At 47.9% G+C, this 25,860-nt stretch overlaps 1 protein-coding gene across 3 annotated transcripts in view; it reads left to right on the top strand.

The window, feature by feature from the left end:
• The window catches only part of DHRS1 (dehydrogenase/reductase 1), an 86,329-nt gene that overhangs the window by 14,088 nt on the left and 46,381 nt on the right, over positions 1-25,860 (top strand). For all 3 annotated transcript variants that reach the window (XM_085845193.1, XM_085845192.1, XM_085845191.1), the window contains exons 4-7: positions 17,122-17,201; positions 20,305-20,437; positions 23,592-23,732; positions 25,344-25,413. In XM_085845193.1, the coding sequence (XP_085701319.1) occupies positions 17,122-17,201; positions 20,305-20,437; positions 23,592-23,732; positions 25,344-25,413 (424 nt within the window). The remainder of the gene's footprint in view (positions 1-17,121; positions 17,202-20,304; positions 20,438-23,591; positions 23,733-25,343; positions 25,414-25,860) is intronic.

The raw sequence follows: 25,860 nt of genomic DNA, 5'->3' as shown, positions 1-25,860 counted from the left end.
TATTGAGGTTGAAAAGGAACGAGCCGCTTCTACTCCGCACACTCGTATCCCGCCAAACATGGCATGGAGATGTCTTTATCGGCCTCCGTACGCATTTCGGCAGCATGGGCGTCGTGCTGGCTGCGTTTCCTGTCTTGTGAAAAACACCATTCGTGCAGCCTCTTAAGAGGTATTCATTCGTTTGCCTTTTTAATGCAACCGGCAATCTTCCCCAGATCATCGGAAGTTCGAGTCGATCATCCCGCACTGCTACGTGCACCGTATGATTCGCTGCACACGTTGGGTTTAGAGCTCGCTTGGGAACGAGGGCTCTGTGCTGCAGTTTCCTCACAACGGCGCCGCACGCGCTGGCCTCAATGAGGGCCCACCTCACAGCGAAGGTGCACGTGGCTGATTTACCTCAGGAATAATCAGACGAAATGAAGAAGAAAATGATTTAAGAAAACTTAGCAATTAGATCATCGCAACGCACTCCCTACTTGTCCCACGAGAGTCTAGACAAAAGGAAAGGGACTATCTACCTGTATAATAATGGAATAACTGTCTTGGGACCACTATCTGTTGAATGCATGTGGTTCCGAGAACCTCAACAATATTATGGGATTGATGCATTAAGGCTAAGAAATACATAATTTTTCTCAATTTCGGCCACTATCCCCAACATAATGTGTGGCTGAGTCGATCATTGGTCATTTGTAAATCGGAAACTTTATTTTATTTTATTTTAACTTTATTATTATTATTTTTTTCCAGAACTGCACTCGGGTGAGCCCATACCTCTGTCCTCAGGCTGAACAGTTTGTTTTGTATCCCACTGATAGGCCAGATCTGCCTCTGTACCGAAACCAAAATCGAATCGTCTTGTTCTTCTTGTCACCATCCCAATGTGTCCATTGAATTTAATCCGAATCTGTCCGTAGCTGTTTGAGATATTGTACGAAATATATCGTTTTTATTTTTGGCCCAATCTCTCAACGGTGAAGAATCACTTTAAAAAAAATTGTCGTGTCTGGACTTTCACCAGAATCTAATCAATTGGTCCTTGTCACAGACTTGACCTGGCCACCAAGGTTTGTGCGAATCCGTCCATAACTTTTTGAGATTTCCTGCTCACAAACAAACAAACAAGCAGTCATAGACTGGTACTTACGAAATCGTCAACTTGACCTCTGACCTTGTCTAATAAAATATGTCTCTCGAGAAGGAAGCGACGCAAACCAGAAGTTTCTATGATGATTCTGTACCAAACCATCAAAAATCGAATGTTTGACCTCACTGTGACCTTGACCTTTGACCGATTTTGACCAAAATCTAATCAGCACTAGCCATCACCCTCCTGAATCACGTGGTGTATTTTGACAATGGTAGCTTCTTCCCTTCTCGAGTTATCATGCCTACAAACAAACAAACAAACAAACAAACAGATGACAGGAGTCATCAATATACTTACGAAATCCTTAGATTTCGTAAGTAACAAAGAAGGGTGAAAACAAAACCTCTGTCCACTATCAGTGTCGGAGGTGTTAATAATAATAATAATAATTATTATTATCACATTCATCAGTAATTTTGTCTGAGTTATTATGGAAGGGAAAGACTTGACCATTAAACAATGCAAATAGGTGGGAGTCGTGACTTTCACATTCCCCTGTCATTGAAATGCTGTATCCAAGTGTTTTTCTGGCGATGTGTTGCAAAAATGTCTTTGTAGTAAGTGTCATCATCATCTCATGTACCGTACAGATGTATTAATTGAGGATCATCGCAGGAATTCCCAAGTGTTGGCCAGTTTTCCCAAGGAATTCCCGAAGCAAACCAAAGATTGTACATTTTAAAGGAAACCGAAAGAGTTTCACGTCGACAATGGTGTTTTGGTTCTTCTTTATCAGTCCTTGGTTCAAAGTATTCTTTCTTTCAATTTAATGTGTACATTTGGTCATTTGTCTAAAGAAACTGGAAAGACCCATGAAGATTGCCCAGCTTGTGATACGAACAGATCTCCCGTCAATTTGTACCTTGTATGAGAATGTGGAAAAGGTGGGATGCAATCCCCCCCTCCCCTCTTTCTATGAATCCTATATATTATTTCCGTTAACGTCTGTGCGTAATTTGACGTTTCTCCTCCGAAACTGCCGGACGGATTGTCGCCATTTTCAGCATGCGGGTTCTCTGTGGTCTAATGAACAGCATTGGCTATGTGAGATCGCGCCATACGGACAGGTTTGGGAATTTTTGACGATTTTCTAATTTTTACATTAGTTTGCATAGTGACGTGTGACGTCACCGCTGAGGCGTAATGACGCGCTGCCGTCACTACGTCTGTCGTCGACAGACCGTCACCGCCGAGAGGCGTAATGCCACTCCGAGAAAACAGCGTCTGCAATGTAAAACCCTCTTCTGCACCTGCTGACTTCCTCAGAAGGTGCATTTGATGCAAAAAAATGTAACAAGAAACATTGTAGATAATGAAATTCTATAAATCACATTGTGAACACTGGATACATTGACGTCCTAACGAACCCTCACTTTCGAAACTTCGCGCGGAGCGCGGGTTTGGCTCGTTGTATTGAATTGAATAGCCAATGGAAGGAAATTTCCATGTTTTTTGCGTGGACAACAGCAAATAATATCCATTACTCTGAACAGAGCATCAGTGCTGCCAAAGCAGTTTCTTGGCAAGAGATATGCTGGGTGGTTTACCATTGCCTTCCTCGCAGTCAGTCAGGACAATAATTTGGAATTTGTTCACGTAAGATTGCCGGCGATAGCTTATCTACTCTTCACGAAGGACGCCGTGGAATCTTGAACATCCGCCAACTAATGCTGGCAGACAAGATGCCCTGTTTTCCAAACGGGAGAGGAGTAGGGCTTGCAGCTTGGCTTCCTGGTGAGTTTCACAAATTGGGCTTTGGATTCCACCACTGCCAGGGGGCACAAGGTGGGATATGACATGACAAGCCCACATGGGTGTCATACTCCACGGCAGTGTGAATAAATGCCTTGTGTTACTATTTGGAGCTGAGAGTGGCCCAGAAATGACAACTCTGTGGAACATGGTTTCACATTTTGACCTTCTCTTGTGAAACATCCTTGATTTGGATGCTCCTGATAACATGCCAAGCAAACACTATATTCGCACTAAAACTCAGGCTAGATGTTGTTTCCACTCGTTTCCGTTCAAACACGAGCATTCTCACACCTAGGCAGTTGTCTTTTTGTTTTTATACAATAATGCATGTGTTGTGTTGCTTTCCAACTTTACTTGTTGGTCATGCCAGCTGGCAAAGGCCTTCTGCAACTCTGGGAGGGGGGGGGGGGGTCTGTAATCTGACCCAATCTGTAAACTTCCCAAACCAGATTTCTGCTCCTGGTATGTCCTCCGCTCCTGGGTATAAGAATGACAAACTTTCCATACAATTTCTCTTCTTCTTCTGCCCTTATTGGCTCCCCTCATCACTTTCTTCTCAAAGCCTATAATCTCTCTAGCTATTGTAAAGTAGCAACCTCAATGATGCAGAATGTGGCTGCTTGCATGGGACAACTGGCATGGGCTTCAGTCAGCCCTCTCACAAGTGGATTGGACCACCATTTCCATAGCACGTGATTTTGATTCTACCTGGTTTACTTTCACACACGTCTACTTTCTCCATCCACCGGTTTGTCCCATCCCGTCTGCAACTTTCCTATCCATCTTCTACTTCTAGACCTTGGAAGACTGAATACTGGGGGAAGGTCGTTGTAGTGAAGCACCTTGCTTTCTTAGCATGGAAAGCTAACCCAACAATGAGTAACTTTAATTTATTCCATAAGGGAAACAACAAGTGTGTGTCCATCCTGATGTAAGCAAAAGATCATCATACAAAACTTTGGGTTGACCTTCAGCCAGTCTCCTTGCTCCAAGTCATGGTGGCACCTTGTCAAGTCTGTCTCTGGTATATGCTCCCCATCTGTCCTGTCCCTCACCTCAACCCGAGTTACTGCAGACTCTGCCCGAGATAAGGAAGAATATATAAACTTAGTCTTTACGTCCAAATCTCATGGACTCAACCCATCCCACTCTGTCCCCCATCTACCCCGACATACCCACCATTTCCTGGACTCTGTCCGGCCTTGACCATGCTTCTGTGACGGGTCCGGATGGCATCAGTGCCCATGTTCTCAAATCCTACTCTGCCATTCTTGTTCCCCCTCGATCTGCCCTATTCAGGCTGTCCTCCTTTGGCGGCCTTCCCTCGGCATGGAAGTCAGCAAGCATCACTCCCATCCAGAAGCAGGGTGCAAAACAGACCCTCCAAACTATAGCCCGTGAGTGAGTTTGCTTCCAATTAAAAGCAAAGTCATGGAATCCATCATTGCTTCTGATGTCGTCTTTCCTATTGACAAACAGACCAATCTCTATCATTTTGGATTCCTTCCCAGTCACTTAACTCTGGACATGCCTCTGATCCTCTCGCAGAAATGGTTGGAGACCTTCCTTCTGTCAAAAAAGACGTTATGACAGTCTCCCTGGACATATCTCTAGCATTTGACACAGTCTAGCATCTTACTTTGCTTGTCAAGCTCTCTGCCTATGGCAGATAAGACCACCTTCATCCCTGAGTTTCTGACTTCCTCCACTCGTGCAGTCAACGTGTGGTTATCAAGGGAACCCCCTCTCCTCCTCTCTTGGTGGAGGCTGTCGTTTCCCCAAGACAGTTTTATGGGCCAAGTCTTATTCCTCATCTACATAAATGACAACACTGATGTCTGAACAACCCTATCTTCCTTTTCCTTTTTTTTTCAGAAGGCTCAACAATGTTGTACAGTACCCTCTGCTAATTTAAGCACATAACAGTTTCCTCTCTCTCTTTGCTTTGGAAATAATTAGACCCTCATCTGATAAATGGAACTTGTCCTTCAATCCTGGAAAATCTCACTCACCCTTATCTCTCCTGAAAGACCGTCAAATAAACTCGCTTATTTCCTTGGTCGCCAACTGGAAGAAGTTCAGTATCTTGAACTTTGAGGCCTCACCATCAATTATGACCTTTCCTGGACTGACAAGATGGCAAAGCTGGCCTCCAAAGCCAGCCATACAGTGGGCATTCCTGTGTCAATCCAAGTCTTTCCTTGGAAAATCAGAACTACTTTGTCGACAAGATCTTTGTGCGTAGCTTGATGGAGTACTTCTCTCTGCTATGGCCTAGTACCCCAGCGTTGCACCTGTCTCTTGTCTGTTGCTTTTGCATAGCAAGCATGTCAGTGGTGTCTTTTCTGTCGTCTATTTTCCTGTATTGCTTCCTCTGTTCTGTCACCCAACCCTCTCCTATGTACTCCAGGATGCATATGCTTTTCGAGTAATTCTCTCCTGGCTGGGCTTCCAAAATCCAGGCTGTCTGCACACCTCAACTCTTTTTGTTCATCACTTCCCCCATGTACTCTGGAACAACCTTCCGCAGGCTGTTCTGTCTCAACCTTCCCCACAGGGCTTCAAACAAGCAGTATACCACCATCTCTTGTCATCACCAATTCTGACCAATGATCTTCATTCCATCCATCCATTGGGACCATACTCTTTGCAGAGTAAGTGCTGCCAAAGCAGTCTCCTGGGCTATTGGGCACAATCCTGGATGGGTCGGCACTCCGACACATGACCCCAGCATGCTGGCACTCATTTTGCCGACCTCGGAAGGATGACAGGCAGAGTCAACCCCACCTGGTATTAATTCAACAGGGGATCAGGATTTGAACTCTGAATCCTAGGATCCCAAACCCACCACCCGAACCATTAAGCCAACACCCGGCATAATGATCTTTATTACACCCCCTCCCCCCCCCCAATTAACCCTTCATAACCCAACCATCTTACTTGCTAGTTTCAGTGTTTTCCTCCACTCCTCCCTCCTTTCCTCTTCATTCATTACCTTGATGTTCGTCCCACTGTCACTTCTACTTTGCTCTTCCGTGAGCCTCACAACTGCAAAGAAAAAAAAATTTATGAAATTGAGTTTTAGGCCATGAGCCAGACCCGGTAATTTTTGGCCACTGGTACCATCCGAGGGGAATAATGCTCATCGTAATTTTTGGCAGGGTATACATCGCTACAGTCAGAAACTATGTGATAGCATTGCATTGGTGGTAGCCTTTTGTGTGTTATTCGCCATTTAGTAACCCCATCCCAAAATAAACTTTTCTGAAACTGGCGTAAGACAGAAGAAGACATTCTATTTAAAACTCATGGTTCTCTCTTATTATGGGCTATATATTCTTGAAAATTGTTAGGCACGTCACTCATGTTATTTGCTTTTCAAAACAGTTGTTAAAACTAGCCTAGCAATTAGTGTTTGCAATTACAGGCACTGATAGTCCAGTGCTGATACATTGCAGAACATGTGATTTTGTTTTCATAAATAGTGGTACGGAAGTTTTTTGCCCATACCCTAATTAATGGATACCATGTTTAAATACAGGGGAAGGTTCTACATGCAACTGTGAATGACAAATGTTACAGAATCACATCGAAGGGCAGTGAGGAGGTGCCAGCTCTTCAGTGCCAACAGGAAGAAGCAGATGAGCACCTACTTCTCTATGCTGCTCATGCAGCAAGAGAGGGCTATCAGGCTGTAGTGATCTGCTCAGAGGACACAGATGTCTTCATAATGTCCTTGGCATTTCATGACAACATTGGAGTCCCACTGTTCCAGGAATGTGGAACTAGAACCCGGACGAGGCTCGTTGACATCATGAAGGTTGCTGCCACTGTTGGCATAGATGTCTGTAGGGCTCTCATTGGGATGCATGCACATACAGGATGTAACACTGTCAGTGTGTTTGCAGGCAAAGGTAAGACAAGCACCTTGAAACTCTTGACCAGCAACAGGGAAATCCAGGACACATTCCTAGAGTTGGGTCATATATGGGACCTCTCCTGAGAATTGATGGACAAACTAGAGGCATTTTACTTGCCTCCTCTATGCACTAAAGGCATCATCCACTAAGGTCAATGATCTCAGGTATGACCTCTTCTGTGCTTAGAAAGGTGAGATAGAGAGCCACCAGCTTCCACCATGCAGGGACTGCTTAGTGAAACACACACAAAGGCTGCAATATGGAGACGATGTCTTGAACAGGACCCGAAAGTACCAAGTCCTGTTGGCCGAGGATGGAAGATGGAGAAGGAAGAAGGAGTTTAACAGTTGGTGGTGCACTGGATGGATGGTCAGCCAGCACCTGAGGCGGTCCTTGATTTATCGGCCTGCAATTGTAAAAGGAAGTGTTCACTACCAAAATGTGTGTTAGCCAAACGGACTGAAATGCACTAATATGTGCAGACTGCCAGACTGTGAGGACCAGGCATCCATCTTTGAGTCAGACGATGGGGAAAGTTTAGATGAGGATATTGAAGAACTGGATAATGATTATGATTTTTAAGTTCATCTTGAACATTTTATACCACTTACAATCAGTGCATATGATCAGAGATGTCTTAGAAACTATAAAGGACCTGTCTTTGGTTCATAAGACAATATGTTTATCAGCAACACGTTGGGCCTCGGTAATGGCCTCGTTAGTGTCGAACACTACATTTGTGTTTCTATTGTGTAATTTTATGCCCCACAACAGAAGATTGTGTTTCATTTTCACCTTTGACTCATTCATCAGATTGCATATTGTTACGGATTCGCGCCCGCCGGCGTGCTGACGGCCACGTAACTCGAATCGCGGCACGTCGCCCACCGGACGGACAATCCAGTCGTGACCCTCTCGGACTAACGCCGGGAACCAGTCACGGGTGGACCTTTCGGTCTCACCGCGATCGAGCCAATCAGCCCCCGCGTGGGATAGGGTTGCTCGCCAAATTCGACCTACCTAAGTACCCACACGGAGGGTAGACCGGGCGGTCGCACCTCGCCGCAGGTCGACTTCGGACACGGGCCCAAGCGACCCGTTCCGTACTATCGGGATAACCGAGCGGTGTTATTCGTCGACCTCGACGGTTCGATTAATTATCGGGCGTATTCAGCCCACTACCAACCCCTTTACGTGAAGCAAGATGAGGATTCAATGAAAGAAATGACGAAGCGAAGCGGGAAACAGTTCAACACAAAGCACATTTATTCGCGCTGAACGGAAAGCACACATATTCAATTCCACCAAAAGCACATAGAAAAGGAAAACACAATGCAATTTACACAAAAAGCAAATGCGACAATGCAGATCTAATACCGATTACGCGAGCACACGGCAACACTTATACAATTTTACTTCACAGACGGCGCCGACAACACATACCCAAAACCAAGAAAAAGAACACCCTCAAAGATGAGGCGGGCCTGAGGCCGAGACCGGGTCGGGCCTACCCGTCTGGTGATGAGACGCGGAGCGGCGATGGTGCCTCAACTCCGTGGGCCTCGCGGACAGTGTCTGGTAGGGGGTGGGAAAAGGGCCCCCTTGGTCGCACTATCTCAGCGCGGGGGGAAACAGGAGGGGGTTGCTGATGCTCGGGGTATAGAGGATTTCCACTCTGCCTCGAGTCCCGCGACGAGCGTCTCCACCTCGGCCAGGTCGCGGCGGCGGCCTCCCTGGTGGGCAGCTCCCTGCACGACGCGAGCAGCCCCTCGTCTGCCCTCCCCGCCTCTCCACAGCTCCGTCCCCTTTTGCTCCGACTCCAACGCACACGACGACGACCAACTCCTTCTGGCTTCTTCTTCCCAACTCCACCGCCCGCGAAGTCTTAACTCTTATCTTCTTGACTGACGAACGCGGTCGCTTATATAAGCCCCGTGGCTTCGCTCTCTCATCTTTGACCCCCTCCCTTCGACCTTTCACCTCGCTCCCCATTGGCCCGAGAAAAAGTGGGCGTGAATGCTTTTTGATCCATAAATTTGCATATAGCGATCGCCCTCCAACGCCCTGGAGGCGGGGCCAAATCGCCCCTCGCTCACCGATTGGACGGAACAAAAGTGGGCGTGTGTCGTTTTTGATCCGTTTTTGAAGTGGAAAATCCGTGCTTTTGTACACGCTGTTCGGCGCGCGCCCTGCACGAGTCCATCACCGGTACCCACAAGCGGCGCAAGAACGGTGGCGATGCGACGGTTGCGAGGTGTGACGTGAAGCGGCGCCGCGGTGGGTGGTTGATGTTGTGGTTGGTGGTGGTGACAATGGCGGTTGGTCCAAAATAAAGATAGTAAAAGAAAAACGGCTATCCTGAAGAGTCGCAGCACGCATAAATGACATGTATTCCCACTAGCCAACGGGTTTGGGCCTAACTACACATATACTTACCGAGATACCTCACCTAAGGGACCTGAATGGTGGTTTGCGAATTTGGTAACCACAACACTACCCCCTCCCCTTTTTACAGACTCGTCCCGAGTCGTCAAATTTTCGTGTGCCATCATGTGTAGTTTTCCCCTAGTACATTTTACCTACGGATCCCTGAGTGCGACATTCATGGTATTCGTGTCCCCAAAATAAATAACCTGAGGGCTGCGTAACTACCTAAACAAACTCACTCACACGGACGACTTATATAAAATTGCCGGCGCTAAGACAGACATGCCGGGGGCGCACTCATATGTACAGTACATCTTAACCTTAACTTACAAATTTTACACTAAACCATGGCCCAGGATCAATGAACTCTGCAAAAGAAAAGCAGTTAGCAGGGAGCCAGGCTGCCCGCATGCAGTCTCTGGCTCAAACAATGCAGGTGACAGGGAACGTGGCTGGCTGCTCACACGCAGTCCAAGGCCTTCCCTTTTGAACTGAACGCAGTGAACCACAACGGTGCATGGGCTGCACAAACGCAGTCTCCGTGCCAGCTCAAGTGGCACACGCAATGAACACAACGAATGGATGGGTGAATGGATGGACGCAAACACGGTGCACGGGCTGCCACTGCAGGCCCGTGTTGTAGCTGCCAACAGGGCAGTTCTCGCAGCTTGCAAACTGTTGCCTTGATCCTGGCGCACATGGCAATGAACAGGGGGGGCAAAGCAAAAATTGAACGGGGCTGGTGAACAGGGGCAGTGGGCATGGCATGGCAAAGGCAGCAGGCAAACACAGCCCGCAGAAGAAGGCCGCTGCAGGCAAACACAGCCGGCAGATGAACTGGCCGGCACAGGCCTTGAAGAAAAAACAGCCAGCCGGCAGATGAAGTGGGCCGGCACAGGCCTTGCAGCACAGCAGCTGCAGACGATCCAGCCGGCACAGGCCTCGCAGCAAAACAACAGCTGCCGATGAAGTTGGCCGGCACAGGCCTTGAAGAAAAACAGCCAGCCGATGAAGCTGGCCAGCCTTTGCCGTTCAGTGGAGGTTGGTGGAGGGGGTGCGGTGGTGCTGGCCACTCGGAAGGCGGGCTCGGACCTACCTACCTGTCTCCCTCCCAACCTATCGCCTTTGCCTGTCACTGTACATACCCACTCCCTTAATTTGTCAAACCCCAATTTAGCCCCAACTTATTTTTTTGTTGTTTTTATTTTTACTCCCCCACTATAAATCGTCCCCTAACCCCCTTTATCGTCCTTGTTCGGCTCACCTATCCTGTCACCTAGCCTACTCCCAACCCCTACGTTCCCTTCCCGGAGGGGAATACGGGAGAGCTAACGTCCTGTGTCGAGGCCCAACGAAGCCTCAGAATGGCCTCCCCAGAGTTCGGCGATCTATAACCAAAGTGGGTCCAGCGGCCCACAACGACAGCGAGGGGATGGATGGTGCGGAGGGGTACACTTCCTAATCTACCCTATCCATTTAACTGTTAAACTACCCCGGGGCTTTCAACAAGCGCCTCTCGCTTAAACTATTGGTTCTAACAACCCAGATTCCCGTCGCCTGTGTTGGTGTCCTCACAATTTCGGGCCTCGCCCCCCAATTTTCTCTCCGTGCCCTCACACGGTCTCCTGGCTGGGACACGTGGCTCCCCCCGGCAGGCACGACCCTCTGCCGAATCTCCCGCTATGGCACCCCCGGGCACTACACTGCCTCCGAGCCTACCAGCTCCCTAACACCGGGGAGCGCCCCCCATGGCACCTCCCCTGAAACGCACACGTGGCAGGCCGGCCTCCCGGGCCCCTTTCCGAGGGTCACCCGTGCCCACAACACTGCCCACGCGGCTAATGGCGCCCCGGGCCCCCGCACCAAGCAGGCGCACCCGTGCCCACTACTCTATCCCGGCCCCCCATGGGCCCATGGCCTACCGCGGCCGACTAGCCTGGTGCCCGGGGTACCCACTCAGCGATACTGACCTTTCGCAGCCACGCTCCCAAGCCCGTCAACAGGGCTCCTGCACCCCTCCAAATGGGTCTCGAGCCTACTTTCCCACCAACAGCAAAACGACCTCCATTTTTCAATTTGACTAACCCAGCTAACTCACTTTACTCTGACCCCGGGGTCCCTTGGGCGGGAGTCACTCCTCCCCCCAATCACTCATCGCACCATGCATTCCCCATTCGCTCCATCCACACAGACCCGCTGGCCTCACTCACTCATCATGTACTCACCTCACAACTCTTCAACACACACACCGCTGAACTCTGCCATCCTTCTAACTACTTCCCCTAACTAACTCGTGCTCCCACGTCGTCCCTTACACTACAGCACGTTCCTTTTAACACTACGTAGCTAAGCTACGTCCCCTCTACACATTCACAAGTCTGTCACTGTCTCAAAATCATCTCATTTTATTTCCCAACCTAAAGCTCACTAAATCCCTCTAACTAATCCATTCCACGGACTCCATGAGGACTTACCCCTGCCCCATGAAGTCGGTCTAACTAAGCTAACCCTTCCCCCTAACTAGTTTCCATCCTGTGCCCCGGGGTAAGGGGGTCTTCCACCCCTTGCCCAGGAATCCTGTGCACCCGAAAGTGAGGCTTGCTTTTTTTTTTTTTTTTTTTCATGCGCAGCACCAGCGCGGCAACTCGCGCACTTTGCACCTGCCCGTGACGTCATGCAGCTGCACGTGTTCCTCGTCCCTCCTTGGACGGTACCATCCGGCAGAGATACCCCTCCTGCCGGATTCCAACCCCACGTGCAGCCATGGCGTCACCGTGCGCATAAAAAAAACACAAGCCCCACGTCTCGAGGGGTTCCCCACGCGAACACATGTGCTTTGCCCGTTGGAGCTTAACACACACGATCGCGTGGAGAACCCGTCCGGTCCAAATCCGAAATCCTGCCTAAACTTTGTACGTCCGCGGGATCGGCAAATCCACCGCGTGCGTTTCCGGACCGGGACTTCACTCTCGCAAGCGAGCACGTGGTGGTCTCGTGCGTTGCACAGCACGAACCTCGTGCTCACTGCTGGGTGAACCCGGCACGGTCCCCGAAACGACCACAGCCGCTACTCGGCTTTCGTTTCTCCCATGTCGCCGTCGTCGTCTCCATTCAACCCACGCACACCTGCGTGTTACGACGCTCACACTCCACTCCATCACATTCACCCCGGGAGACGCGGCTGCGTGCTCCCGCATGCCAACCGACATCTCCCTCACATACCGCTCTCTCACACACACGGTCTCCCTTGCATAACCCATACCACTCACACGTGGTGCTCCATTCACTCGTGCCTCACTCACACACGCGGGGGCACTCAACCGCGGTGACTCATCCACACACCGTGCCTCACTCATACACGCGGGGGCACTCAACCGCGGTGCCTCATCCACACACGGCGTGCTGGGAAGCACACACTCCGGCACACTCGCCACCACACCACTCACACGTGGTGCCTCACTCATACTGGCCGTTTCACTCACACACACGGCCTCACTCACACACGGTGCCTCACCCACACACGGCGTGCTGGGAAGCACGTACTCTGGCACCATTGCCACCACACCACTCACACACGGGGTCGCTTCCACACACGGGGACGCACTCACACCTTGCACCACACACACAGGGACAACCACACTGGGGATTCGTGTCCCCACAAGGGTCTCCGGGGCCTCTATACCCCCCAAGCTCTCCGTGCACCCGTCCACAGCACTCCTCCCCTCAACCTCGCAAAGCACGACCGAACTCACCTGGTCGTGACTCGCCTCAAGGGGCATACTCCCTCCACTTGTTCCTGGAGGAGGCCATCCAGGTGCTCGCACTGGGTCTCCACACGCTCCGCGAGCTCAACCTCACTATCCTCCACTACCTGTGTGTGTGTGTGCGTCACTTACCCCGTCTTCATCGTGTTGTCTCTCCTCTATTTTTTCTATCTCCCGTGTCTCTATACATTTATAAGTTTCTGTCGTCGTCACCTCGTGTCTCGTCTCACACGTTTTGGTCTCCCCATTTAATTTTTCCCTTTTGGTCACCGTCGATTCCTCTGTCACGACCCTCGCCCAACACGCCCCCCGAATTATTTTTTTACCCGCCTCCACCGCGGGCCTGTCAGCCGTTGCACCCCCTTCCAGCTCGTTTGCTTCCACACGTGGAGTCGCCATTCCTATCTCCCTGGTCACGTCCTTCATGCCCGCCTGCAGGCATCGGCCCATGTTCTGCGTCTCACCCCGGAGCTCTTTCATTTCTTCCTTCATGTTTGCTTCCATTCCGTTTATTTGCTGTGTATTCGCATCCATCCTCGTTTTTACTTCATTTGTGTTTGTATCCATCTTTTTGTTCATTTGTTGTGTATTCGCATCCATCTTTTGTGTATTCGCATCCATCTTTTCGTTCATGCCTTTCATTTCGTTTTTCATTTCATTTGTATTTGCATCCATCCTTGCTGTCATTGCCGCCAGCATGGCGCATAGCTGGGCCATGTCGGGTGCGCTTGGGTGAGCCGTTTCGGCAAGGGTCGGGGGGGGGGGTTTTGGTGGAGAGGGGGGGGGGGAGGTGTCATACACCGCTGCCGCTGCCGCACCCATTTCGGGCTCTGGGTTCAGTTGGGCGAGTTCATGTTCCTGCACGGGAATTCCATCCTGGGCCATGGATCCTGCACATTCTACATCCATTTCTAATACCCCCAGCTCCCGCTCGCCTTGAGACGCCATCTTGCTTCTCTTAAAGGGTTAATTTGAATCGCTCGTAATTTGGAGGGAATCGGGGGTCGCTTCTCTCACCCCTGGACCGATTCCCGTGAATTTAGCCGGAGACAGGAGAGCCCGTTTTCCCGTTCTCCGATACCAGTGCCGCGAGGAGGGCGATGGATTTGTATCGCACGACCTGACACCAGTGTTACGGATTCGCGCCCGCCGGCGTGCTGACGGCCACGTAACTCGAATCGCGGCACGTCGCCCACCGGACGGACAATCCAGTCGTGACCCTCTCGGACTAACGCCAGGAACCAGTCACGGGTGGACCTTTCGGTCTCACCGCGATCGAGCCAATCAGCCCCCGCGTGGGATAGGGTTGCTCGCCAAATTCGACCTACCTAAGTACCCACACGGAGGGTAGACCGGGCGGTCGCACCTCGCCGCAGGTCGGCTTCGGACACGGGCCACTTAAGCGACCCGTTCCGTACTATCGGGATAACCGAGCGGTGTTATTCGTCGACCTCGACGGTTCGATTAATTATCGGGCGTATTCAGCCCACTACCAACCCTTTACGTGAAGCAAGATGAGGATTCAATGAAAGAAATGACGAAGCGAAGCGGGAAACAGTTCAACACAAAGCACATTTATTCGCGCTGAACGGAAAGCACACATATTCAATTCCACCAAAAGCACATAGAAAGAGGAAAACACAATGCAATTTACACAAAAAGCAAATGCGACAATGCAGATCTAATACCGATTACGCGAGCACACGGCAACACTTATACAATTTTACTTCACAGACGGCGCCGACAACACATACCCAAAACCAAGAAAAAGAACACCCTCAAAGATGAGGCGGGCCTGAGGCCGAGACCGGGTCGGGCCTACCCGTCTGGTGATGAGACGCGGAGCGGCGATGGTGCCTCAACTCCGCGGGCCTCGCGGACAGTGTCTGGTAGGGGGTGGGAAAAGGGCCCCCTTGGTCGCACTATCTCAGCGCGGGGGGGAAACAGGAGGGGGTTGCTGATGCTCGGGGTATAGAGGATTTCCACTCTGCCTCGAGTCCCGCGACGAGCGTCTCCACCTCGGCCAGGTCGCGCCGTCGGCCTCCCTGGTGTGCAGCTCCCTGCACGACGCGAGCACCCCCTCGTCTGCCCTCGCCGCCTCTCCACAGCTCCGTCCCCTTTTGCTCCGACTCCAACGCACACGACGACGACCAACTCCTTCTGGCTTCTTCTTCCCAACTCCACCGCCCGCGAAGTCTTAACTCTTATCTTCTTGACTGACGAACGCGGTCGTTTATATAAGCCCCGTGGCTTCGCTCTCTCATCTTTGACCCCCTCCCTTCGACCTTTCACCTCGCTCCCCATTGGCCCGAGAAAAAGTGGGCGTGAATGCTTTTTGATCCATAAATTTGCATATAGCGATCGCCCTCCAACACCCTGGAGGCGGGGCCAAATCGCCCCTCGCTCACCGATTGGACGGAACAAAAGTGGGCGTGTGTCGTTTTTGATCCGTTTTTGAAGTGGAAAATCCGTGGTTTTGTACACGCTTTTCGGCGCGCGCCCTGCACGAGTCCAACACCGGTACCCACAAGCGGCGCAAGAACGGTGGCGATGCGACGGTTGCGAGGTGTGACGTGAAGCGGCGCCGCGGTGGGTGGTTGATGTTGTGGTTGGTGGTGGTGACAATGGCGGTTGGTCCAAAATAAAGATAGTAAAAGAAAAACGGCTATCCTGAAGAGTCGCAGCACGCATAAATGACATGTATTCCCACTAGACAACGGGTTTGGGCCTAACTACACATATACTTACCGAGATACCTCACCTAAGGGACCTGAATGGTGGTTTGCGAATTTGGTAACCACAACAATATGATTAACCATCTTGTTACTGTCTTGTTGGTTTATATTGTGTAAAACGAGTGTTTGATACCTTCATTTCTGAATTATTGAGAATCTAAATCCCTGAAATTCTGTAATTTTTTTTGAGAAATTACAGGGGAAAAAACAATAATCTTGTTCATGAACATGCTATCATTTACCTTTGTTTGGTTCTTGGAAAGTATCCTTCAATAACAACAGGGAAAATATCATGACATTGACCAAACTACATAAATCAGTCCAAATTAGGTATTTTTTTTTAATTTGGGGGGTGGGGTAACATTGTCTGCTGTACTGATCTTAATATACAACATACAAAAAAAGAAATTTAGATTTTTGGATTTCTTAATAAATTTGTGAAACACCCATGTAATTATATTGTCCCAGAACTTTTATTTACTTTCCACAATAAATGATAGACAAATACTTTTCTAAAGGTAGTATGATTTATCACAAAGGAAATGGACACTGATATACAAGTGTCACCAATGACATACTTTTCAACCTCGGCATGTTTAGCACTTTTTGTTGAGAAGCAAATGGTGAGACAAATTTCAATGTTAATTTTTGACTGATAAAAAAAATGTTGTTAAGTTGAAGTTAGGATGTCTTACCTTGTACTGGCCATTTTGCACAAAAGCGTATTTAAGGGTAGGCATATAAACAGGATGGAAACACACAAAAAGCTACCACCGATGCAATGCTATCACATACTTTGTAACTCTTGGGTTGTATACCTTGCCAAAAATCACTATGAAAATTATTCCCCCCAGATGGTACCAACCAACCCGACGGGCTCATGGACTATTTGTGACTTGTTGTGCTCCCAAAGAAAATATATATTTCGATGTTTTACTTTTTATGATTTTTTTTTTGGAAGCTGTCTCACCTGGGTTCGAAAACCAGACCCAGCTATAAACTGTCATCCTGGTGTTTCACTGGCAGGGTGATTCATCAATGTGTGTGCCGTCCCTCGGATGGACGTTGAACTGGGCATCCCGTCTGTCGGCATTAGTTGGTGGATGGTAAACATCCGACAGTGTACTTTGTGTTGAGTAGGCGAGCTATCACTGGCACATGGCAAAATTACAAATTCCAGGTCTAACCCGCAGAGGGCACTGCATCAGCGGCGCAGCCGCACCCTCAGCCGATGATGCTAACCCGCTAGTTTGTTCTGCATACAAAAGAAGAGGAAGACTTGTATTGGACTTCCTGTAATTTACATATTTTCTGTATTGTGTGCACTTGTGGATTTATGAACAGTTGCTGTCGTCTCCTCACTGCAGGTCCTGTTCTCGAACATGGGAAAACCATTTTGGGAATTGCCCGTGTCTGTATGGGACACGATTAACAACACAGGCCTCAGGCAAGTCGTCAGAATGATTTGTGTTTACATGTATTTTTGTGCCTCTGTCTGTTTGAACAGAATATCTCAAAATGTTGTGGAATTTGGTCGAGAGGTTGAGTGTGTGACAAGGAAGAATTGATTCAATGTTGGTGTAAGATCCAAAAACTTTCAGTGATTCTTCACCATTGAGTGATGGGGGCTAAAAACGATATGGAGCACGATATTTGAATAAGTTGTGGATGAGTTGTGACAAAACTAGGTAGATGAGTTGTTAGATGATGGAAACAAGCGGATTAGATTTTGGTTCAGGTCCAGATCCAGCCTATCAATGGGATACAAAATGTAAAGTGTTCAGCTTGGAAGAGGTATGCGCTCCACCGATTGCCACTATAGTTTTTCCTGCTTTTACTTAAAATGCCCATTACAGATTCCAATCAAAACACTAAATTGGCAATAAAACCCAACAATATTGAAGAAATACCATATTTACATCATCTTGACATTCAGCTCTATACAAAGCTTCGTTTAATCGGAGGGAAACGCGATCATTCACCATCGCTGCTAACTTACCTGTTCTATCCACGTCTACGTTCCATCCATTGGGACCACACTCTGTACAGAGCGTCGGTGCTGCCAAAGCAGTCTCCTGGACGGGTCACCACTCCGATGCAGGATACTCGAATGGCTCACTCATCCCAGCAAGCTGGTACTCATTTTGCCAACTTTTTGCCGGAGGGGTGAGTACATAGAACGGATCAGGATGTAACAGAACAAATAGAACAGTAGAAAGTGAATGGGGAAAACACACCAACTGCAGGTTTAAGGGAGACGGGGAAGTAATGGATGTGTGGAAGAACGGGGGCAAGGGGAGGACACAGTGGGACCAGTGGGAGGGGTTGGGGGGGTGGTGAACATGATGAATACAGTTGTGAACTCTCAGGAGGGAAAAACTGGAAGCTTGGAAAGAGGTGGGCTTGGGGAGGGGGGTTAATAGGGGTTGAGAAGATCATGGTTTTGGATTGCGATGACCTAAGGTGGTGGTCATGGTGGTGGTGAACCGCTGTCTTGAAGACCTAGATGGAAGAATGAGATTGAAGAAGATGTGGGAAAAGAAAGATGAACAAATCGCTCTGCTGTTGCATCCTGATCTGTTCAGTGTATTCACTCTTCCATGATCCTTGACTATGTATACACAAAACAATGAAAAAGAGAGTTAGGATGAGTGGTTTAATCTTGGTCCATGTTGGCTGAGAGATGTACAGGTAGTGGACAAAAAAAATTGGAAACGCCAATGTAAAGTCATTTATTAGGGTGTTGGGCCACCACGTGCGGCCATTACGGCCTGTATGCACCATGGCATAGAGTCCACCAGTGTCTGGAATTCTGCAGGAGAGATGCGACACCATTCTTCCACACGAAAGTCAATCAACTCATACCTGTTTGATGAGGTGAAAAACACTATCAGGCGTCGTTCCAGAATATCCTATAAATGCTCGATCGGGTTCAGATATGGTGGCCGAGAAGGCCATGACATACAGATAACATGAGTGTCATGATCATCAAACCATTGGGTGACCACACATGCTCTGTGGATGGGGACATTGTCATTCTGGAAGACACCCCTCCCGGCAAGAAAGAAATGCTGCAACATGGGGTGAAGATGATCACTCGGTACCATTGAGTAGCGTTAGCGATTGGCATTGACCTTGCCTTCAAAGAGAATGACTGCACCCAAGCCATGCCAGGAAAATGCGCATCACAACATTACAAAACCACGAGAACCCTTCACTGTTGGAACGAAGTGCTCGAGGCTGTAGAGTTCTTTACGTTGGCACCACACGTGCACTCATCTGTTTGTCAAGAGCCTGGTGAAGGATGATTCATCTGACCATGTCACATTTCTCCACTGCTCTGTAGTCCATTGCTTGTGCTCTATGCACCACTGGACTCACAAAAGTGCATTGCCTGGGGTGATGAGTGGTTTGTGCACTGCTACCCGACTGTTATCCCGCTCTGTGGAGTTCTCGGTGGACTGTTTTTGATGAAACTGCTTGCTCATGCCCCAGGTTGAAATTTACAGTCAATTGATCTGCAGTTGCTCCCCTGCTTTGCCTTGGACTTCAAAATGATGCACAGTTATCATGATCCTGGAGTATGTGCTTCCACCCACTGTTGCCCTTTGCTGATGAAGTCTTTCCCTCGGAGTTCCATGCTGACATCACCTTGGACACCGTCGTTTGTGAAACATCAGCAAGTTGAGCTATCTTTGTCACCGAAGTGCCTGCCAAACGCGCCCCAACAATCATCCCTCTTTCAAAGTCACCGAGGTCTCCTCTTGCAGCCATTCTAACCATAATTAGAGGCAACCACGCCTGTGCAGCATTTTTATACATGACCCTAAGCATGCTGGCATGTTATTTGCTTAATCATAGGCCACACCTGTGTGGAAGCCGTTGCTTTCAATATACTTGGTGTCGCTCATTTACCCAGGTGTTTCCATTTTAATTTTTTTGTCCACTAGCTAGAGATTGTCGTCACTGTTGAATGATCACTGTTTGTTGTTTCAGCCAATATTTATTCACATATTGTGGCATTGTTTCCTCCAACACTCTCTCTCTTTCTCTCTTTCTCTCTTTTGTTCATCCCATTTCTTATTGCGCCCTGCTGTCCCTTGTAAGTTCACATGCTGACGATTTGGATGTTAGCCTTTCGTGTGTGTGTGTGTGGGAGAGGGACACCAATAAAGGGTAACACCCAAAATGTGAGCTTCACTTTGCTTCCCACAATGGTTAAAAGCATTTCTTCTTCAGCAGATGGTCCATTAAACCCATCATTCATATTGTCTGCCAACACAGACCGACACTAACATTGACGAATCTTCTAGATTCACCTTTTTAGTATGGTGTGGGTAAATTTATTTCCATTTAATATCGAAATGATATCAAGCCTTCTGGACTTATTAGTTTTGATATCACTGGAAGGCACAGAATATGATGTTCTTTGTTGTTATGATGATTCCTACACCTGTTGAGTTGAAGTAATGATTGCATGCTTGAAGGCTCTCGTTATTTTTTTATTTTATTTTATTTGCTTGAATCTCATTTGGTACATCGGTTTGCAGGGGTCATTATGCATGTGCAGTGTTGGCATCTCGGCTCATGGTGGAAAACAAGCAAGGTCTCATCGTCACCATTTCTTCTATCGGTGGTCTCCGCTATCTATTCAGTGTCCCCTATGGTGTCGGCAAGGCGGCCGTAAGTGGAAACTACAATGACACGACTTGGTTTTTTTTTTCATTCTTGTCTGTTACTTCTACCCATGGTGGAAAATATCTGATCTGATCTGTCCCGTGATCTTGAATATCATAAAGGCATCATGTGAGTTTTTGTTTTGGCAAATTGACTGGGCGTTGTCCATGATCTTCTCCCAAGGTCGGGTTAAGACAGGAATTTGGAATGTATAAGACAGCTCGGCTGTGGTGCCAGCACACGATGGCCTACTCTTTTGAAAACGTACGATTGGGGTTTTTCTACCAGTAAATGACAGCAGATGGGATACTTTGCTTCACGTCCCTCTGAAGGATTATGCATACAGTGGCCTGCAAAAGTATTCACACCCCTACCAATAATGGCACATTTAGATGAATTGTGTAGAAACAATTATTCCAAATGAACTTATTTTTATAATTGAAGACATCAAACAATAAACACTGTTATAGTTGAAGGAGGTTACATGTCAGGAATACCTGTAAAAAAAAAAAATGTACAAATCAAAATTCACTGGTTGTAAAAGTATTCATCCCGTTAGGTCAGGACTTGGTTGAAGAACCTTTTACAGTAATGACTGCACTGAGTGTTTGTGGGTAGGTCTCTACCAGCTTTGTACAGTGAGATGATGAAATCTTTACCCATTGTTCACGTGGAAATTGCTCTCGCTCTGCCAAGTTTGATGGGGATCGTCGATGGACTGCAATCTTCAAGTCTCGCCATAAATGTTCAATTGGGTTCAAGTCAGGACTTTGACTGGGCGACTCAAGAACATTTATTTTATTCTTATTCAGCCACTCCAGTGTGGCTCTAGCGTTGTTCTTCGGATCGTTGTCCTGCTGAAATGTGAATCTCTGACCCAGTTTCAGATTCATGGCTGACTCAAGCAGGTTTTCATCAAGGATTCTCCTGTACTTTACACCTTCCATGGTTCCTTCTGTCCTGACAAGCTTCTCAGTCTCTGCTGATGAAAACCAGCCCCATAACATGATGCAGCCACCACCATGCTTGACAGTCGGGATAGTGTTGAATGGGTGATGTGCAGTATTAGGTTTGTGACAGACCTAACAATATGAATTGAGAACAAAAAGTTCAGTTTTTGTTTCGTCTGACCACAAAACTTTTCTCCACATGGCTGCAGTATCATGAAGATGGTTTTTCACAAACTCAATATGAGCTTATACATGTATCTTTTTTAGTAACGGCTTCTTTTTTGCCAGCTTTATGAAGGGAACCCCCATCTCAGACAAAGAGCCTTGTGGATCTTTCAAAGTCATTGTTGGATTCACAGTGACATCCCGAACCAGTTTCCTGCTTGTCCGGCTGCTGAGTTTCAATGGACGACTTGATATGGGTCGTGTCTGGCCGGCATGATACATCTTCCACTTCTTAATGATAGATCTCACCGTACTCAAAGGGATAATGAGCGACTGAAATCTTCTTAAAACCCTCTCCTGAACGGTGCTTCTCCACCACTTTACGTCTAGCTTCTTTAGAAAGTTCCTTGGTCTTCGTGTTTGCCTTGTTGGTTGACCAAGTGAGTTTCACCTTCACACTCCTTGGATAAGTGGAGGAGCTTAATTTTAAAGTTAAACCACTGATTACATACAGGTGAAACCAAGTACACTTATTTTGTAACCTTTCGCAGTTTATCTGCATTTTTTTTTTGGCTTTATCACTTTGTAGTAGTTTGTGCAGACTCTATATGCTGACGGGTAGGCTAAGTTTGATTTGAAAGCATCATGAAATAGCTCATGTGGTATCAAAATGTGAAAACTTTGGCAGGTGGGGAAAGGGGGGGGGGGTGGTGAATACTTTTGCAGGCCACAATACATCTCATACGATAGACGGGCCTTGCCCATTTTAGACTAGAGAGATTAAGAATGTCCTGTCACATGCCTCATGTTGCACCGGGCGGGAAACAAGTGAGGAGTTGCTCCGTGCATCCCCCACATCGATACCGTGGCATGGCTTCCCAACCCCCCTCTCGCACACCTTTTGGGGAGGAGGAAGAAGTGCTGGTGGTCTGACCTCCACCAGTGAGGGATGCCGTCCACTCCCATGACCATTGGACTGCACTGCTTAGTGGCCATGGCTTCCATTGATTTAGATCTGGGCAGTTGATTGATTGATCATCACTGTAGCTATGTGTGGGTGTGGCACCTCATTGGCTGGTGTCTGCCGGCGCTGATATAAACTTAACAATATCAGGGACAAACCCTCTCACTATTATTCGCCATTAATATTAATTGTCAACAAATAACGACCTTTTATCAATGGCCAAGAAGAGCTGTGAGAGGGGATATCCCGATGCACCTCAGTTTCCCCTCTACAAAGGTACAATGGATGCTTTGTTCAAAGAATGATCATACCGCTATGTGGTTCAATGCAAAATTGTCATCATTTTCCAAAATGTACACAACACTGGCTTGCTCATTATTCCATATCCTCTTTCCCACCCATCTCCCTAAATTTGGGAAATTTTAATTCACGCATAAAATTATTTGCGGAAGAACAGAAATAAGTAGAACGGCACTCGGTAGAGCGTATACGCTACCGGCAGGCTGAACAGTTTACGTTTTGTATCCCATTGATGGTCCGGATCCAGATCCGGACCTCCAAAATCTTATCAGCTTGTCGTTATCGCCTACCAAACTCGTCCACCAAGTTTCGTCCGAATCCGTCCAACTTTTTGAAATACCCTGTAATACAGTATATTGTTTTTAGCCCTATCTATCAATGGCGAAGAATCACTTTTCAAAACTTCTCATACACAGATCCGGATCTTCACCAAAATCGTCTCAATTCGTCCGTGTCACACACACCCAGCCTGTCCACCAAATTTTGTCCGAATCGGTCCACAACTTTTAGGGATATCCTGCTTACAGACAGACAGACAGGTGAAAACATGACCTCCGCCCATCGTCGGTGGCGAAGGTAGTACCTTAATTGTGAAGAAAAGGGACATGCTCTGCTCAATTATGTTTTTTCAGAACTTTCTATCCCGTATGAATCAACCCCTGAGATCACTCTTGGCTCTGGATCTGCCAGATGCACAGCCCTTGCTGTCGTTGAGACTATATTTCTTCTGAAAATGCAATTATCCTTTTTTAAAATTTTTTGTTTTCACCACTGTGTGCAGTGTGATCGGTTGGCAGTAGATACCGCTGTCGAACTGCGTCGGCATGGTGTGGCAAGCGTAGCTCTTTGGCCGGGTGCTGTGCAGACTGAGACTGTGCGTGAACGCATTATTGAGGCACCTGCTGGAAAAGAAGACCAAAAGGTACGATTGTGGAAATATGAGTGTTGTGACTCGAGCTTAAAATCCCACGTTGTGTGTGTTCCCCCCTCCCCTAATATTCTTGCTCTTCATTCAATATACGTACAAGCTTCCTTTACAAGTCCTACGATAACAATTTTATTTTTCAGAGAGGTATGCTGCCATCTTTTGTGAGAAGCAGGTTAGGTGTGTGTGTGTGTGTGTGTGTGTGTGTGTGTGTGTGTGTGTGTGTGTGTGTGTGTGTGTGTGTGTGTGTGTGTGTGTGTGTGTGTGTGTGTGTGTGTGTGTGTGTGTGTGTGTGTGTGTGTGTGTGTGTGTGTGTGTCGGAGCAGGGGTTGGATGGAAAAGTGAAATTGGGAGAGACTGTAAAAGACTGCAAGTCCAGCAACCTATTTTCTTTTGTGTGAGAAGCAGACACTGTGATGGCCTCCTGTTGCAAGATGCCAGCGACACAGAAGGCTTTCGACTCTCTAGCCTCAAATGAGTCAATATGGGAAGCGTAAGCACCACCCCATAAAGGGGAGCCATGCTCCATTGCACTTTGGACAAAGCGTTCTGAGGAGACATGACTTTGGGGAGAATTCGCAGGTAGCAGCAACTTTGGTGGCTAGGTTGGAGATGTGATATCTCAAAAACAGAAATTATAGCTGATGGTGAGGCCCCAGGAGCTCTCAAGACGATCTCTCAGTGGTCGACCACAGAAATAGATCGGGGGATTTGCTGGTTTTTATCGAGGGGTTGCTTATTTTCCCCTCGATCAGCAGAGCGATAAACTGGCAGGATGGCCAAGAGTTGCACGCACTCGACTCTAAGCTCCCTATCCTGGGTTTGAATCTCGACCCAGCTATAAACTGTGATCCCAGTGTTCATCAATGTTATCATCCCTCGGATGGATGTTAAACTGGTGTCCCGTCCACCGGCTTTAGCTGGTGGACGTTAAAGATCCCAACGTGTCCTTCACGAAGTGTCAGCAAGATCTATTGCCAGTAATCTGAACAAATTCCGAATTCCTGCCCTAACCTACAGGGGGCATCAGCGGCACAGCCGAGCCCTCGGCCAATGATGCTACCCCACAGCCTTGTGCTGCATACGCAAGAATAAGCAAAGAGATTATGCCCTGCACAGCTCGCCTGGTGGAGGGATGAAGAACATTCCAGCACAGGGTGGATCAATCTGTAAAATGATACACATTCAATAACTGTGAGGTCTTTGATGCAGACCAATAACAGGATTTGTCACAAAATATTACCTGGATGGACACCAACAGAGTATGAGAAGTGAATGCTATTCACAATGGACTGCTGATAGCGGGCATGGATGATCTGCAGTTGCTAGTTCAAGAGGAGTTGCTGGATACCATTGGTTGTGTTTTGGAAGTGAGGTTCGATTCCAGATGGTATCGAATGCATGGGAGGGAGATGTTTGAAATTGACAGAGTCCATCCATTGTTTATAATCATCGAAGTGGAATGACCGTGGCGAACGCTGCCCTGAAGTTGCGGTGTCGCACGACGTAGGAAGAACATATCTGGTTTTCTTTTGATGAAAAGAAAGTATCATTGAAGGTTTTGTTTTTATTGTTTAACCTTTTACTTCCCTTTAAACACTTTCCTAGCTGAAGAAAATGTTTCTGGAAGGTGAAACAACTGAGCTGAGTGGGAAATGCATCGTCTCACTTGCAAATGGTAAGTGTTCGCATCTTCCCGTGCCTGAACTGCGTGCTTGCCTGCATGGACTGCGTTTCTCAAGATGAAACGTCTCGTACCTGAAGGATTAAAAAGCTATACACACATTACGGACAAATTTCAGTTTGTTCATGTCAGGATCTCGGCTCACGGACGAGTAAACGAGAAAAAGGCAGCAGGTTTGCACAATAGGAAGGGAGCGGAGAGGGGGCAGGGTAGACGAGGTTGTAGATGTGTACGGGTGAGCACTGAAGGCGGTGATTGGTAACACATTTGAATGATTGAGGAGGATGAGGCAACAGACACGGGGAGATGATGACACAATCGACAATAAGGAGACCAATTGATGCAGGTGGGCAAACAGTCTGGACTTCGGGAGGATGAGCAGGTGAGGTCGTCTTGAGGAACATGTGATCTGGTAAGGGTAGAAAGAGAAAGGCCACCTTC

The sequence above is a fragment of the Eptatretus burgeri genome, chromosome 11, assembly GCF_056783735.1.
Source record: "Eptatretus burgeri isolate ZD-2024b chromosome 11, Ebu_testis_v1, whole genome shotgun sequence".
Taxonomy (NCBI): Eukaryota; Metazoa; Chordata; class Myxini; order Myxiniformes; family Myxinidae; genus Eptatretus; species Eptatretus burgeri.
Note: the sequence above shows the minus strand (reverse complement) of the source record. Positions and strands in the feature narration are given on the sequence as shown.